The sequence below is a fragment of the Watersipora subatra genome, chromosome 1 (assembly GCF_963576615.1).
Source record: "Watersipora subatra chromosome 1, tzWatSuba1.1, whole genome shotgun sequence".
Lineage (NCBI taxonomy): Eukaryota > Metazoa > Bryozoa > Gymnolaemata > Cheilostomatida > Watersiporidae > Watersipora > Watersipora subatra.
In genome coordinates, this window is record NC_088708.1 from 2,767,510 (window position 1) to 2,785,500 (window position 17,991).

The window sequence follows — 17,991 nt, forward strand, 5'->3', positions numbered from 1 at the left end:
TGCGATGTTTTTGACACACTCTTTTTTCATGTTGTTGCAGCGCAATGAAGCACTTTAACATAAAGGGACAACAATAAAAGGGCTATTAAATTTACACATCCTGCAATTTATATATTGCGTATATGTATTGTTAGGGAGCCAAAAAGTTGCCAATTGATTATGAATGAGAAGTAATAATAAAATTCAACAATATCAATTTGTGAAGCAAACTAAAATTGTCTAATGACGACACAAATGTAGACGACGCTTTGTATATGAGTTAAGTGCTTCATTTGAAACAAGTTAATCTCAACTTAATCTCTTTGTTAAGATACATGACAATTACGTATATCATATGAGCCGGTCATATAAAGTAGTTGATTAGAGGGAGTAACGTTTGAAAAGGCAATACATATCACCTAATACTGTACATTTGTTTGATAGCTAATACAAGTGTATACCTGTGTCGCTCGATTTCATCAAAAAACTGGGATGAGGGACCAGTAGAATGACGAGGAGACTTCGATGTGGGTGTCACCCCACCCATGGAACTGGCTTGTGTAGGCATCGCTGAAGCTTTGGTGATTGGGGAGCCAGGTATAGGGGCAGAGAGTAAAATGTTTTTGGCTGACAACTTTGGTATTTTACCAGAATTACTGGATATGGAAGATACCATGCTGCTTGGCTTACTAGAGAGTTTGCGGACATATTGAGCAGTTTCTAAGACTTTGCTATTTGACTTCCTGAAAAATAAGAATCTGATCAATAAACACGCCCATACAGTCATAACTAGAACATCAATGAAGTACATTTAGACACAATTACATAGCTTGAAATTCAGAATAATTGCTTTAGTTCAATATGTGTCACATTGGTAGCACTAAAAGCTCCTTTGTGGATTACAAAGTATACCATCATTTTATTTTACTGATCTGTAATGGAGGAAGCTATTCTTTGCTAACATATGCAAGGCTTCATGCTGATGAGTGTAGCATCTCACTAAATTAGCCGATTTTATTTTCAAGTTCAGTCTTACAGTTAGGAAGAAGGTAATGAGAGAATATAACCAGAAAATAATTGAAAAAAAGAATGGGTCTAAGATCTTGAAAATGCCTATAGAATCAGTAATGAGTTTATCTGCAATTTCAGGCTTGCAACAGGAAACACAATGATACTACTTGAATCTTAAGTAGTGAGCCAGTGATGTTCACTTATTAAAATCTTCAATAGATAATAACACAAAGATTTGACACACTCATTGTCAAAAAAAAGTAACTAGCAAGGTTTCAGCCTTATTTATTAACTTACGTACATGTATCACTATTGAATGACAGAGTGTGACGATATATCCTATCATAGTCATGACAGAATGTGACGATATATCCTATCATACTATGACAGAATGTGACGATATATCCTATCACACTCATGACAGAATGTGACGATATATCCTATCATACTATGACAGAATGTGACGATATATCCTATCACACTCATGACAGAATGTGACGATATATCCTATCATACTCGTGACAGAATGTGACGATATATCCTATCATACTCATGACAGAATGTGACGATATATCCTATCATACTCATGACAGAATGTGACGATATATCCTATCATACTATGACAGAATGTGACGATATATTCTATCATACTCATGACAGAAAGCTGTATTCTTGTTATTTACACATTTGAAATTTTAGCTAGTTATAAGGTCTTTCTATTAACATACTTTTATGGCTTCTAATGTTGAGGAAACAGGAAACAGCAGTAACATGAATATATGTGTCTGATACATTCATCACAACGAGTATTCTAATGTCAAGGAAACAGCAGTAACATGAATATATGTGCCTGATACATTCATCACAAAGAGTATCCATTTACAGATGTGATGCAAACAGAAAAAACCAACACTGTAACTATCCTAAGGCTGCTAGATTTTACATGGTTGGCTAAAATTTTTGAAAGTTTACTCATGGCCAAGAAAGATTATGCTTGTTACTAGACCTATTTTTATTCAACCGATCATAAGTTTACAGTGGCTACCATGATAGTAATTACTATAGTATGGCAAAACAAAGCTGCACCATAAAGGCGAGCCGTGTTGTCAGCACTGCGCATGTGCTGGCAGGTAAAATAAATTATTATTTCACCTGTCAGCATACTGATGTGAATGCTGACAGTGCCAGCACAGCACTGTCAGCACAGCACTGTCAGCACAGCACTGTCAACATGGCACTGTCAGGACGGCACTGTCAACACGGCACTGTCAGCACAGCACTGTCAGGACGGCACTGTCAACACGGCACTGTCAGCACAGCCAGCACAGCCAGCACAGCACTGTCAGGATGGCACTGTCAGTACGGCAATGCCAGCACGGCACTGTCAGCGTACTAGTGACTACAGTAGAAGGACTAGAAAACGATACTGACCGATTTATATTTTTATCCGCATCATTTAAAGATTCCAGTTCTGCTGCAAAAGAACCCTCTGGTGGTATGTAGCAGGGCCCAGTATAATATCGGCGAGTTGCAGCCCTGGGACTTGATTGAATTTTGAGTTGCTCTACTTCATGCTTTGAGCAATCAAGCAAATCCTTACACTCCTTGTACTTTTCTTTCAACTCAAAGAGCTACAAAATATCATGAAATTGCTCTTGCAGTTAAGTGATGACGCTAAAAAGTTAGTGTGGTACGAAAGAGTGCTTGGGGTGTAGAGTGCTGGTGGACTAGGGTGCTGGTGGTGTGAAGTGATGGTGGTGTAGAGAGCTGGTAGTGTACAGTGTTGGTGGTGTACAGTGCTGGTGGGGTAGAACGCTGGTGGTGTAGAACGCTGGTGGTGTAGAGTGATGGTGGTGTAGAGTGCTGGTGGTGTAGAGTGTTGGTGGTGTAAAGTGTTGGTGGTGTAGAGCGTTGGTGGGGTCAAGTGCTGGTGGGGTCAAGTGCTGGTGGGGTCAAGTGCTGGTGGTGTAGAGTGCTGGTGGTGTAGAGTGTTGGTGGCGTAGAGTGTTGGTGGTGTAAAGTGTTGGTGGTGTAGAGTGCTGGTGGTGTAGAGTGTTGGTGGGGTAGAGTGTTGGTGGTGTACAGTGCTGGTGGTGTACAGTGCTGGTAGGGTAAAGTGCTGGTGGTGTAGAGTGTTGGTGGTGTAGAGTGCTGGCGGTGTAGAGTGCGAGTGGTGTAGAGAGCTGGGAAGTAGAGTGCTGGGGGTGTAGAGCGCTAGCGGTGTAGAATGCTGGTGATAGAGAAGAGCTCAAAACTGTCAGGGAAGATGATAGGAGCGTTAAAGAAATACAGAACAGAGAGCAGTTCAGTTATCTCACCTCAGACACGAGTTCTTGTTGAACTTCGTCAGAAGTCTTGATGGATTCTTTCATATCAAGATTCTGTATAGTGAGCTCTTTGAGCTTCTGCTGCCCGCTGACTAGCTGCTGTACTACACTTGAACTCTCTTCTTGGCACTTGATGAGCTCAATTCCTTTCGTGTCCAGCTCTGTCTGTAGCTCCCTCAGTCTTGTGTGAGCCTCACCTACACAGTAACTTTCACTGAGAGCAAGCATTCTCACCTACAGTACTGCCAGACAGATGCCAGAAAGTGCTATCTCGACCTAGACAGTTGTCAAACCTTCTGTGAATGAACTATGTAGTCTTGGTACATTCACAGAAGGTAGCCTCACAACTTTGTGTTGCTAAAGAGCACAAAGTGGCAAACTGCTGCCTTTGTTTGAGTAAAGGCTGGTTCACACTATCGCCGTATGTCGGCGTTTCCTTTTCGGGGTTTATCGTCGATTATGTGATTCATAAACTGATGGCATGGATGAAGCAACACAGATATATTGGGAGAGTTTGCAGGAGTCAAACTTTCCGGGTGTTTCGCCGAGCATCGACCGCCTGTACAATGTGAACCATTTCGGCAATAGTAATTCGCGATCGTGGATAGCGTAATTTATTTATTTCCTTTTATGATAGTTGCTTGCAGTACTAGTATTTGATTTAAGCACATGAAAACAAAGCGGTTTCTTCGAAAAAAAATGATAACACTGCTTCACGAAGTATTTGCTGATGCAAACACGGATGGGTTTGTGATAGTGTGAACATTATCATCGACGATCACTGAAGTAACCGCTGAGATACGGGGATATAGTGTGAAGCAGCCTTGAACATGATCACCAGGGCTGAGATACAGGGATATAATGTGAAGCAGCCTTGAACGTGATCACCAGGGCTGAGATACGAGGATATAGTGTGAAGCAGCCTTGAACATGATCACCAGGGCTGAGATACAGGGATATAGTGTGAAGCAGCCCTGAACGTGATCACCAGGGCTGAGATACGGGGATATAGTGTGAACCAGCCTTGAACGTGATCACCAGGGCTGGGATACGGGGATATAGTGTGAACCAGCCTTGAACGTGATCACCAGGGCTGAGATACGGGGATATAGTATGAACCAGCCTTGAACGTGATCACCAGGGCTGAGATACGGGGATATAGTGTGAAGCAGCCTTGAACGTGATCACCAGGGCTGAGATACGGGGATATAGTGTGAAGCAGCCTTGAACATGATCACCAGGGCTGAGATACAGGGATATAGTGTAAAGCAGCCTTGAACGTGATCACCAGGGCTGAGATACGGGGATATAGTGTGAAGCAGCCTTGAACATGATCACCAGGGCTGAGATACGGGGATATAATGTGAAGCAGCCTTGAACATGATCACCAGGGCTGAAATACGGGGATATAGTGTGAACCAGCCTTGAACATGATCACCAGGGATGAGATACGGGGATATAGTGTGAAGCAGCCTTGAACATGATCACCAGGGCTGAGATACGGGGATATAGTGTGAACCAGCCTTGAACGTGATCACCAGGGCTGAGATACGGGGATATAGTGTGAACCAGCCTTGAACGTGATCACCAGGGCTGAGATATGGGGATATAGTGTGAACCAGCCTTGAACATGATCACCAGGCAGTCTTCCCACAAAACTAAATATATGCCTCAACCATCCTATAAGCTCTTATAGAGTGTAGTGTGAGACCACAGAGAAATAGCAAAAGGTTTATAAATTCATAATATATTGTCTCGCTAGTAATGACCTATTTACGTATGACACAGACAATTATTATAAAATAAACTCCCTCAACTAAAGAGATAAAAATGCACATAAATGTGGTAACAACGGGTGAATAAGCAGCAAGAACACAAACGAATGGTAGCTGTACAGGAAGGAGCGAGGTGTCTTATCACACTAAACAATTCTAAAATGATAATAGCTACAACTTACATATTAGTGGAAAGAAATATGGGGCTGAATAAAACATCTGACGCAATTTATAAGTTTGCACATTCTCAGCTGCAACTGTTTTGCAACAAACCCAAAAAGTCTGGAGACTGTACACAGCAAAGATATCCGCTATGGTTACACACAGTGACACACGATATTGACAGATACATTGACCAGTGGAACTAAGAGGCACTCACTAGATTTCGACCACAGTATGTGAACAGCTCATAATGAAGGTTTGAACGAATACTTACACTGGAATAACAAAGAGGAAACAAGAAAAGTATATATGATGATGAATCTACCATCACTATTTAGTAAATCTAAAATGATAATGCTTTTAGCTAAAGATGAATAAAATTGAATCAGAATTTTATCCAATTGTATCCATTTGATCAGTCAGGCATGGAGGCATATGTTGCTAACGGAGCTGATAAAACGAACATGTAGGTGGTTGGACACTGCATTGTGCATCGGTCAGCTACATAAACAACACATTTCACAAGAGTTTGTAGCTACAGCCTATAGAAATGATTGTGAATTACTCTTGTAGAATCCAAATTCTTTAGGTACTAAGTTGTTCCACAGGATCCTCTCATTTGGTCCAAATCAGAGCTAAACTGCAAGTCTCTAGACTTGTATGTAAATAGCCTTACTGAGCTGGTTGATGCAGTCAGTTGTGAGTTGCCTCTCATGCTGCTCTATTTCCTGTGTCTCATCTGTGAGACTTTCAATGGCAGCCTTGAGCTGCCGATTCTCATCTTGAAGAGAAGACAATTTCTTTTGAACTAGCTCAACATACTTGGAGTTGCCGTCCTCACTGCAGAAAAGGAGATTTAGAGTCTGAGAACAAGTTAATAACAATAGCCCGAGTGAAGATCAGGATTTACTCTTATCTCTGACTCATCCATACATCAAACACAATCTTGACATGCGTTATATATTAAATAACACATAATTACAAGGTTTCCCTACCAATCAGTTGTGGACTGGTAGTATCTCTGTATTTAATAACCGAGTGTTAGACAACTAGTAGTAACATTCAACTAGACACACCGAGCATTGGTTATAGTTTGTCTACTGCTACAAGGTGACCTTCTCGATATATATCCACTAAGAACAGTTTCGAACAGTTGTGTCGCAGTTAAACTACATTCACTCACAACAGCTTCTCCAGAGTATGATGAAGTACATGTATGCAACAAAAAGTTAGGTATGTTTGTTCTCTCTATACTTAGCTCACACGCAGTACTCAAAGGAAACTGACAGGACTTGAATGTGAATATTGTCATAATAAAGATACCCCTATTATGACCTGAGTAAACTTTTTCAAACTTTTGGGCCACGGCAAACATTGATGGTGTCAAACAACTACTTTGTGGATGGTGTTCAATCGCTTTCATCCTTTGAAAAAAAATTTTTGAACACTCCCAGCGGTTCAATATATTCATGTAAAATCAATGACGTTTAAGGAATTGAGTAGTCTTTGTTTCCTGGTCTGTGTGACAATCAGGTAAATATTACACTGAACCTATTGCTTCAATTTACCTAGTAAGTTAGCACAGTTGATGAGTCGCCATCGATTTTATTTAGCGAAGAAACATCTAGGATTGGCAGATATGCTACTTTTTGCTCGTAAACTCGGTACTACAAAGCAATATAATCATTCTAATCATACGAAACAGTTTTGCTTATCTTCGCTTATCTTTACTCCGTCTCCTATTAGGTGAATAAAATAGGCACAACTCTCAAAATGGTGCTTCTGTATAAAATTGAGGCCAATTTCAGAAAGAATGAGAAATATTTGAATAATAAAATCGCAAATGAAAAAACTGCACAAGAGGTACACGCGCTACCTTCAGGCAAACAAAATCGAACAAGAAACACGTTTAGAACAAGTGAATTTCAAAAATAAAATACAATTAAAATTTGGCATAACAAACTTTGGAGATGAAGCTGTGTTTTCTTTCTGCTCATCAGCGGAGAGCAATTGAAGGAGCTGTTCCTTCTGCAAGAGATCATGCTTGAGCTGGGCAGTCTGCAGAATAAACCATAATACAGCATTGCATCACCGTGAGTTCAACTATACAAAGAAATAGCTATCAGAGAGACAAAGGCCATACACTAGCGGATCGGCCCTTACCTACTCATCAGCATGAATGTGGTATTATTTAATGATTCAGCCATATTGCTGTTACATGAAAGGCTCAGAGGTGCAAAGACTAGCAGATCCTCAGTTGAGCCACTAATTAACAGAATTTGACACAGTGAGAGCTCTCAGCTAGCTCCTCTATATGACATAATTCTTGTCATAAAATAGGCACTGCAAGTTGATATGCCTCAGTATACTTTCTAATGCCAATATGAAGCGTTTTTTCACTTGGTTCAGTGGCCGGAAATCCAGTGTTTCCATAATGATTAGTATGAATGAAAACCAACATGTGACAACAAAATCACCTCATAACCTAAAGAACAAAGGCAAATACCACTTTTATCACTTACATAGGAGAGGCCACTCATAGTTCAACAATTTTGAAGCAAACTAGAGGACTGGTGCGCATTCCAAAAGCAGCACAAAAAATCCTCTCGTATGTCCTACCCTCCCCCCCCCCAGTGTTCCACATAACGCGACATAAATGTATGTGTTATCACGAATAGGCAGCCGGAAAGTGTAAAACATTGACTTAGAGATATGACTATTACCAAAGGCAGTTGATAAAATAAAGGTGGTTCATGTTCTATTATGTATTATTAATATTATGCTGACATATAAATATCATTTGATTATCATCTATTACACACAAATTATTCACAAACACCGTGTGACAATAACAATGCCTAGTTTTGAGTGAACATTCTTTGGTTTGAGCTTGTAAAATCATGACACAAAGTATGTTATTACAAAGCATTATGCTATATTTGATTATCATAAGTGGGGGTCCTACTACACAAAGCTGTCGTCAGAATAGTCACTTTTAAAATCACTGTCGTCACTTTTAAAATCACTGTCACCTTTTTCAAGTTGGTAACCAAAACAACCTCTTTCTTCACATTCGTTATTTTAATACAAATATCTATACTGGTGGCACTGGGTTGCGTTAAAAATCTGAAACTCACTCAGTTTGAAGTTCTGCTAACCTAAAGCATGGCTCAACCAGCGACTTTCACAAACATATTAGTGATGTTTGGGAGCGTTGCTGATTACTCCGCAAAGAGTGACAGCCGTCTTAGGTTTTTAGAGCTATATTTCTTGTAGGGAAAATAGACCGAGATTGTCTTTAATAATCACTGTCAGTCACAGACTTAGAAACGGATTTGCTGTCAATGTCGTGGCATTTCATTGCTTTAATTATTTGGCAGTCTATAAATGCTGGGCCAGATGCTTCAAACCAAAACTAGTGAAGTTTCGGTTGACCGTGGTGATTTATGAACAAATAATAAGTTAGTAAAGGTACGGCTACACGTAACAAAATTTCCGTTGGTTCTAACCAAAATCACGAAGTGATTGAAACACAGAATTATTCTGAGCTGCTAGAATCGTGCTAGCGAGCCCGATCTCAGCAGCTTTTGCAATTAGTATAGTCCAAGAGACTATAATGACACACAATAAAAGTATAAGTGCAAATCAATATAGTACACACGATGCAACTGCTTAGATTGCGTTATTGAATGTATTTATTGTTTGGCCGCTATAGCTAAAATTTGTTTATTTTTTAATTATATTTCCTTTTTAGCAGCAAAAGTTTTGTGGTAGAGAATGTTGACATCTCTAGCGCAAACAAGTCAGTTGCATCGTATTTACTATGGTAACTTTCTGTAATATTTTTCTTATGTGTCGCATTATGTTTTCGGACTACATATATCTTAAAATTTGCTAGAGTTGTGCTCACTAACCAACAATAGCGCGACTTAAACAGTTACATTGTGTGTTCTATGTTGAAATGCTTTCGTATTTTTATTGTGTGTCGCGATATATGTCTTGGACTATACTAATTGCTAAAGCTGCTAGAATCATGCTCGCTAATAATTTGTTTAATCTGTTAAAAGCGTTTCGTCGACGAACTCGGTGGGCATGCACAGCTCAAATAATTCTGTGAATTTCGACCGATTAATTCTGCGTTTTTCGTGATTTCGGCCAGAACTCAGAACCAACGAAAAATTCGTTACGTGCAGCCATACCTTTAGTAATCCTACTTACGCATTCCTCGTCACCTCGTCATCAACATTGATAAATGGTCGTCTCGTCTGTCACTTTTTAAATATCCCTGTCGTAGGGTCGTCAGAATCGTCACAAAACATGGGAGGACCCCCATAAGTTTGACACTAATGCTATACGCGGTCTCTTTTATTTTACTTGGACATCACATGACTTGAAGAGATATACATGTTAATGACTAATGTGAAAAGTTAATCTCTTACCAAAACCATCCTACAGATATACCTAACAATTTCAACTTTTAAAAATATTCTTAACACAATTCGCATTCTTCGGGGAATTACAAAGTCAAACTAAATTAATAAAACAAAAACAAAGAACGTGCTAACAACATCCTCTATCCAAGGATGAGTACATCCAGTTATTGGTACGTTTACTGTTGCTAATATTTACAAAGGAAAATGAAGATGTACCTGTTCGTGGAAGGCAGTGACCTCTAACTCTAGCTGCTCACATTTGATAACAAGCTCTTTGTTCCTTTCCAACAGAGTCTGACCTATCCGAGCAGCTAACTCCAAGTCCTTCTCTTTCTGTGTGAACAAAGGAATCGGTAGGCTTAATAAAACCTTCACTTGGATTCATCGTGACGTCGACTTTGGCCAAACGAATAAAACATTTTCTACATTTACATTTAAGCTTCAGGGTCTCAAATAATTTACAACTGTTATTGCTATGGGGTAGTGCTTCAGGTCTCAAATAATTTACAACTATAATTGCTATGGAGTAGTGTTTCAGAGTCTCAAATAATTTCCAACTGTTATTGCTATGGAGTAGTGCTTCAGGGTCTCAAATAATTTACAACTATTATTGCTATGGAGTAGTGCTTCAGGGTCTGAAATAATTTACAACTGTTATTGCTATGGAGTAGTGCTTCAGGGCCTCAAATAATTTACAACTGTTATTGCTATGGAGTAGTGCTTCAGGGTCTCAAATAATTTACATCTGTTATTGCTATGGAGTAGTGCTTCAGGGTCTCAAATAATTTACAACTGTTATTGCTATGGAGTAGTGCTTCAGGGTCTCAAATAATTTCCAACTGTTATTGCTATGGAGTAGTGCTTCAGGGTCTCAAATAATTTACATCTGTTATTGCTATGGAGTGCCCAATTTTAATTTAGAGTAGACCAAAAAATTAGACCATCTTAACTAAAATATACTATCTTAAACGAGGCCTAGCAAGGCACAAGGCAATGCATTTCGTCAAAGCAGTTACAAGACAGACAAATGGATTTTAATCGATGGTTGCTCCCTAGTAGAATAGATTATAGTTGTTTATCATGGTCTTTACAACCCAGATCTTCATAGAACTTATTACAAGATGTTATTACTAGCTCTTTAATTATTATAAACAAAAAGGGAGCAATCCTGCTACTGATATATCTAATTGTGATTCCCTCTAAGAAGCATATTTGAAGCGAGGTTCATAATATATGACTTTTGAACATCAAATGAACAGTAAATAATATTTAAGGTGTGAACAATGGATGAGTAGACGTACGCCTGTTGTGCATTGCATTGCAATTTGCAAAGAGGAGCACTTGATTTACAATAACTTTATCAAACCAGTAAATCAATGTGAAATATGACAATGTCGAATGGTATCACTGTAGTCAAATTACAGCATACTTCTTATATATTTAAATTAATTTAAAACATTCTGAATATTTTTACAAAGCGCTACCAATATTAATTTACGTGTTGAATTTTCCTACATTTCATTTAGCAGACTTCAACTGACTGAGTACGTAAACAGTGGTAGAATATGCACTATGTATGCATAAAGAGCGCATCTAACAAATGAATACGGTCACACCTCAGCTTATGATCACCTCTGCAAAGTTGTCGACAAATAATATAAAATTTCAGGCTATATTTGAGCAGCGGTGCAGCATTTGCTAATCTGGACTGCCAAGGGACAGGTCAGAGGTTTGAGACCTGCCACATGATGTTAAGAAGGGCAGCCAGTCCTAAATTGCTCATGTGCTAAGGGCGACAACTCTGACAGAAAACCTGAGGCAGGCTACGAGAAACCACCTCAGAATCCGCCTAAGAAAATTCATGAAATATCTGATCAAACTATTGGAGAAGATCATGAGGGAGCTGCCTGCTGCAGATTACTCCTACATACATTTGGGTTGACTTCCTGGATAATTTCCGACATATGATAGTTTTTGAAAAACATTAGGTTCTGTAATGACTAGAAAACAAGCTGGCAAAAAGCCATAAAGCACAAAAAGTGATAAAGGTAAATATAAGTTGGAGTTATTTACATCGCATATTTTATCGCTCTACCTTCTACTCATTTCTCTCCGAAGTGAAATAAACAGTAAAAACATCATTTTACTTTTCACTACTTTATTAATTTAGTTCTTATACATAACTAGCTGTGCTGGCCGGCGTTGCTCGGGTAATAAAAAAGTCTTTGGACAAAAAATTGATTTGTATTCAACATATAACAGCATTTACTATTCTAACTTTCAAACTACATACCATGAGAAAAGTGTTTTGTGTAGTTGAAATAAATTAGGAGAGAAAATTAAAACAACTGTAAAGGTTTTAAAACTTCGTCAAACAACTGTAACTTTCAAACTTCATATCATGAGAAAAATGTTTTGTGCAAGTCAAATACAAAAAAACGACTATAAAAGGGTTTAGATATAAATGTGAAGTAATAAGCAAGTTATAGCTAAATTAAGTCGGTTATGCTACGATTACAATAAAAGATGATTCGGTAATGATACAGTTAATACGAACTGAAAAAACAAAATAAAATCGTGAATATGTTAAATTAATAATAACAATCCTTGCATAGAAGTGTGTGCGTATATAAAAACATAGAAGTGTGTGCGTATATAAAAAAGGTTACTGTTCCAGCAGAAGCTATCCATCAAAACTTTGAATATGACGATACCGGTACCTCTCAATACTGGTACAAATGTAAAAATGAGATAACGTCCTGTCTCTGTTTGACCGAACGGTCAGAGAATGTCGAGGCTCTTCCTATGGAGTTAATACAATTATCCGTGTGAAAAGAATTGGCCTTGACCGCAGATTTAGCAATTGACCCTTACGAAAAACCGAAAATAGAAGTTCAAGAAAACACAAAAAAGAAAAAAACACGAAACATGAATTCACAGAAGCGTGCACATACGGTATACCATAAATGATAGTGCCTTTGATCATTAGGCCTTGTGTGGCTTAGTGGTAGAGCGCGTGGAATGAAAATTTATGGTTGCAATTTCCGCGAGTTCAAATCCATCTAAGATTTTAATAGCAATAGCTAGACAATCACACAGACAGACGAATACACGGATACACACACAAACTTTGAGAAATATATAGATTGAGACTTTTACATCCGATTCTTTAGCAGCTCTATATACCAGGTTCGATTGAACTCTACATGTAGTTACATTAAATACTTATCATCCCACGACCAAACGAGCGGAGCGAAGTTTGAGAGTTTTTATGATAAATGCAAGTACACACAACTTACGAAAATTATCCATCAACAATGTCGCAAACCCTTGTTTCGAAATCTCATCAACAAATTTAACCATCATCTTGTAGAGTCGTTAACGTATAATAATGATACAAAACACATATAAGCCTATTTAAATATGTTACCAAGTCTTTGCAAATTGTCGACAGCATCTTAAAACTTACCCATCTGATCGGATTATACACAAATAGACAGATTAATTTGGCCGAAAATTGCCACAAAACGCTTGAAAAGCTTGGTTTAATAAAAGTTAAGACCGGCCTACGATACGTCAATAAAGCCGTGCGACAGATTGTAGAACTATCTAGCAGAACTATTTAGCAGAACTATTTACTATCCAGTAGAACTATTTAGCAGTGCGCAGTTCACGAGAAAACCGTGCCCATTTCACCAGTCTATGGCATTGTTTACCTGTAATCGAAATTATCCGAAGGTTTCTGTAATAAACGTAGACCGTTTGAGGCGTAGACCGATTTACAGGTACGAAATTGTGGTACACAGTTTATCAGCCTATGTTTTTTTGTCCAATCACCGAAGGTTTCATTAAATTATTTAAAACGTTAGCCGAAATTCTTTACAACTTACGTACAAGCTAGGGACGAACTACAAAGCCCCTTTATGACGAGAAAGTTTTTTATTTTGCTGCAGTTTGCAGAAAGGTTCCAGACGCGTAAACGCTCATACGTGCTTTCTGTTAAAGATCGCTATCAAAACCATTCTACATTCAACACAACCAACTTTCAAACTGTGTATAGTACACAGTAGCTTGCCATTTTACTTCTAATTTTGCATTTCAGAGTTATAATAAACATATTTTTTTATTGTTGTTAAGGAATCTCATCAACAAATTTAACCATCGTTTTGTAGAGTCGTTAAAGTATAATAACGATACAAAACACATATAAGCCTATTTAAATATGTTACCAAGTCTTTGTAACTTTCAAACTGTGTATAGTACACAATAGCTTGCCATTTTACTTCTAATTTTGCATTTCAGAGTTATAATAAACATATTTCCTTATTGTTGTTTCGAAATCTCATCAACAAATTTAACCATCGTTTTGTAGAGTCGTTAAAGTATAATAACGATACAAAACACATATAAGCCTATTTAAATATGTTACCAAGTCTTTGTAACTTTCAAACTGTGTATAGTACAGAGTAGCTTGCCCTTTTACTTCTAATTGTACATTTCAGAGTTATAATAAACATATTTTCTTATTGTTGTTATTAAATTACATACATTACAGTAGGTTAGGCCTACAGCTTTAATTAATATTCCCACGACCAAACACGAGTGAAGCGATTCTATACTATATTACTATACTATACAGACTATACTCTGCCAATTCCTGCTGACAACTATTTTTTCAACAACCAGCACTGCCATTTCTTTTTTCCGTTATCACTTATTCCATTATAAGGTCGTGGGCTGTATGACAGTGGAATTTCTAGTTATTTTAAGACTGAAACAAATTAAAAAACCCAATACATTCTCAAAAAATAATTGCTCCAACATATAATAGATTCAACATACATTAGATTCAATATGCAATATATTCAACGAGCAATAGACTCAACATACAATAGGTTCAACACACAATAGATTCAACACACAATAGATTCAACATAAAATAGGTTCAACACACAATAGATTCAACATAAAATAGGTTCAACACACAATAGATTCAACATAAAATAGGTTCAATATACAATAGATTCAACATACCATAGACTCAACATACAAGATTCAACATAAAATAGATTCAACATACAATAGGTTCAATATACAATAGATTCAACATATGAAACAAATATTAAAGCAAATTAACTTCATATGTAGAGGTTAGGCTGTGATGATGTAGGTGTCACAAATAGCTATGCCAGAAAAAATTTCCCTGTGTCAATACATTTCCTCACTAGATATATTTTATAATATCTTTCATGCAAGTTGCCTGTTCCAGCTCGAAGGCTGAACTCCATCATCAGCATAATGTAAATTCTAGTCATTTGCAAAAGGGACTGCCTCAGAAAAAACAAGTTTTTGTGCCAGCTGAAATCCATACAATATTTGTGCAAAGTATATTGTTAGAGGCAAAATCTAGATTCGCATTTGTTTATTATGTTTAAACAAACACATAATTTGTTTAAACATTAGGCTTGACTCTTGGTAGCTGATATGTACAACTGCATTAACTTAGTATGGTTTTAGCACCTGACGTGTGTGGCTTGCTCAGATTTGAAGCTGTGCTTTCGATTTTACTGTAAACCATACGAAGCAATATTGCAGTGCAATAAATTTTAGTCGCTCTATAACTTGTTTGTATATACATGTATATATTATACATGTATATATACATATAGGTATACTTGTATAGATACATTTATATACATGTATATATTCATGTATATACATGTATATTATACAAGTATATATACATGTATGTATACACGTATATTATACAAGTATATATACATGTATGTATACATGTATATATACATGTATATAGACATGTATATAGACATCCTTATATCCAAATAGTAAATGACGTATTATTTGAAACTCTATGAACTCTATGAAACATGATGCTTTTACTTGTTTTCTTGAACTTTATTTCCGGCTTTTCGTAAGGTTCAATTGCTAAATCAGTAAAGGCTAATACTTTTCACAAAAACAATTGTATTATCTTGAGTAGGAATAGCCTCTACATTCTTTCTCCATTCGGTCAGACAAAGCATCAGACAAAGACAGTCCGATATCTCATTTTTACATTTGCACCAGTATCGAGAGATACCAGTATCATCGTATTCAAAGTTTTTTAACAACAGTAATTTTTTTATACACACACCTCTATGCACAAAGTGTTATTATTAATTTAACATATTCAGGATTTTTATTTTGTTTTTTCAGTTCGTATTAACTGTATCATTACGAAATCACCTTTTATTGTAATCGTAGCAAAACAGACTTAATTTAGCTATTACTTGCGAATTATTTCACATTTACATTTAAACACTTTTATAATTGTTTTATTTTGTTTCTTAATTTTTTTGACCTGCAAAAAACATTTTCGTCATGATATGAAGTTTGAAAGTTAGAATGGTAAATGTTGTTACATGTTAAATAAAAATAAATTTTCTGTGCAGACTTACACGGGCAATGCCGGGCATTCAACTAGTATATATATACAGTCAAACATGGATAACTCGAACTTCACGGGACCGAGCGAAAGTGTTCGAATTATCAGAGCGTTCAAGTTATCAGAGCACTGTCACAAGTCCATGTATTTACTTATTTATTAGTAGATACATGTACATATACAAACTATAATATAAATCAAAAGCACAAATGGCTTGTTTCAAATTAAATGCTTCTAATGTTAAGTTTAAAACGTTTTTATCAAAAAGTATAGAGATTTTTCTATCACTTGAGATTGGTTTGTTGTTTGAGGTGACGTAAGTGCCAGGACATTTTTTAGATTGACATTGGCAAAACTTAATCGTTGTTGAAATGCTCAAAAGAAAAGACATCTTTTTCTTTTGAGCGTTTTACCCACGATCAATTTTGCCGATTTTTCTTGAAGTTTATGCAAAGATTACCTCACTTTACCTTGCTTCCAAAGGGCGATCGCTAATATAATATCGCTAATATAAGCGGATGTTTGGTATAAATCAAATTTCACCAAACCTTTAAAAAAGTCGTTGACAAAAATATTTTGCGGATGGTGGTAATAACAACGCCTATGAATTACGAAAAATTGAGGCTTACCTCTATGCAGTGTTCGAAATGGGGGTACGGCGTACCCCTAAGAAAAATTAGTGGGGGTACTCCCTAGGACGCGTACCCCCTCATTTCAGGTTGCTCATCTATATATATTTCTCTAAGTATGTCATCATATCGTATACCAGTATATGACTGGTTTTCAGGGATCTTAAAATCTTGAAACACATATTCCATACCAAAGTGGATTCGATCTCGGACCAAGCCGTTCACAAGTCTAAAGGTCCAGCCACACGTAACAAATTGTTCGTTCAATCTGACCGAATCCACGAATTTCACAGAATTCACAGATTTATTCTGCCGAATATCATAGATTCGTCTGAGCTGTGCATGCACACCGAATTCGTTAACGAAACGCTTTTAATTGGCTAACCAATTTTTTTAGCGAGCACGGTTCTAGTAGCTTTGACAAGTGGTATAGTCCAAGACACATACGACGACCCACAATACAAGTATGACCGCGATATGACTTGATACATACGATGCAACGGCCTATATGCGCTATTGTTGGTTCTCTCTCGTTGGTTCACCATGACAGGAACTTCTCATCGTGTATCCAGAAATTTCTTTTAGATATTTTAGAAGTCATGAATTATTTCTTTTTCAATAATAATAATTTCTTTTTATGCAGCAAAAGCTCCGTCGCAAAAACAGTCGCTATCTCTAGCGCATATAGGCAGTTGCATCGTATGTATCAAGTCATATCGCGGTGATACTTTTATTGTGTGTCGTCGTACGTGTCTTGGACTATATCACTTGTCAAAGCTAATAGAATCGTGCTCGCTAAAAAAATTGGTTAGCCAATTAAACGCGTTTCGGTAACGAATTCGGTGTGCATGCACAGCTCAGACGAATCTATGATATTCGGCAGAATAGATCTGTGAATTCTGTGAAATTCGTGGATTCGGTCAGATTGAACGAATAATTCGTTACGTGTGGCCGGACCTTTACACCTAGACCACTGGACTATGGAAGTCAAATTGCTAACAATCCAATATAAGGCTTTATATTAGAGCAATACCTAACTGCTTTGCGTATGACGTGGGTCATAGCACAACGTCACGAGAAGTTGTTCGCTCACCTGTTCGCTCGCTGCCTAATAGCAAAACTCTCACTACTTCTCATTGTTTATAAGACAAAAAACTTTTCTCGTGATATGTAGTTTGAAAGTTAGAATGGCAAATGTTGTAATATGTTAAATACAAATCAATTTTCTGT

At 37.2% G+C, this 17,991-nt stretch overlaps 1 protein-coding gene across 2 annotated transcripts in view; it reads right to left on the reverse strand.

Moving 5' to 3' along the window:
* The window catches only part of LOC137396026 (trafficking kinesin-binding protein 1-like), a 36,893-nt gene that overhangs the window by 5,714 nt on the left and 13,188 nt on the right, over positions 1-17,991 (reverse strand). For both annotated transcript variants that reach the window (XM_068082275.1, XM_068082274.1), the window contains 6 exons: positions 9,904-10,020; positions 7,218-7,312; positions 5,931-6,094; positions 3,309-3,514; positions 2,422-2,621; positions 441-722 (listed from right to left, as the gene is read on the reverse strand). In XM_068082275.1, the coding sequence (XP_067938376.1) occupies positions 441-722; positions 2,422-2,621; positions 3,309-3,514; positions 5,931-6,094; positions 7,218-7,312; positions 9,904-10,020 (1,064 nt within the window). The remainder of the gene's footprint in view (positions 1-440; positions 723-2,421; positions 2,622-3,308; positions 3,515-5,930; positions 6,095-7,217; positions 7,313-9,903; positions 10,021-17,991) is intronic.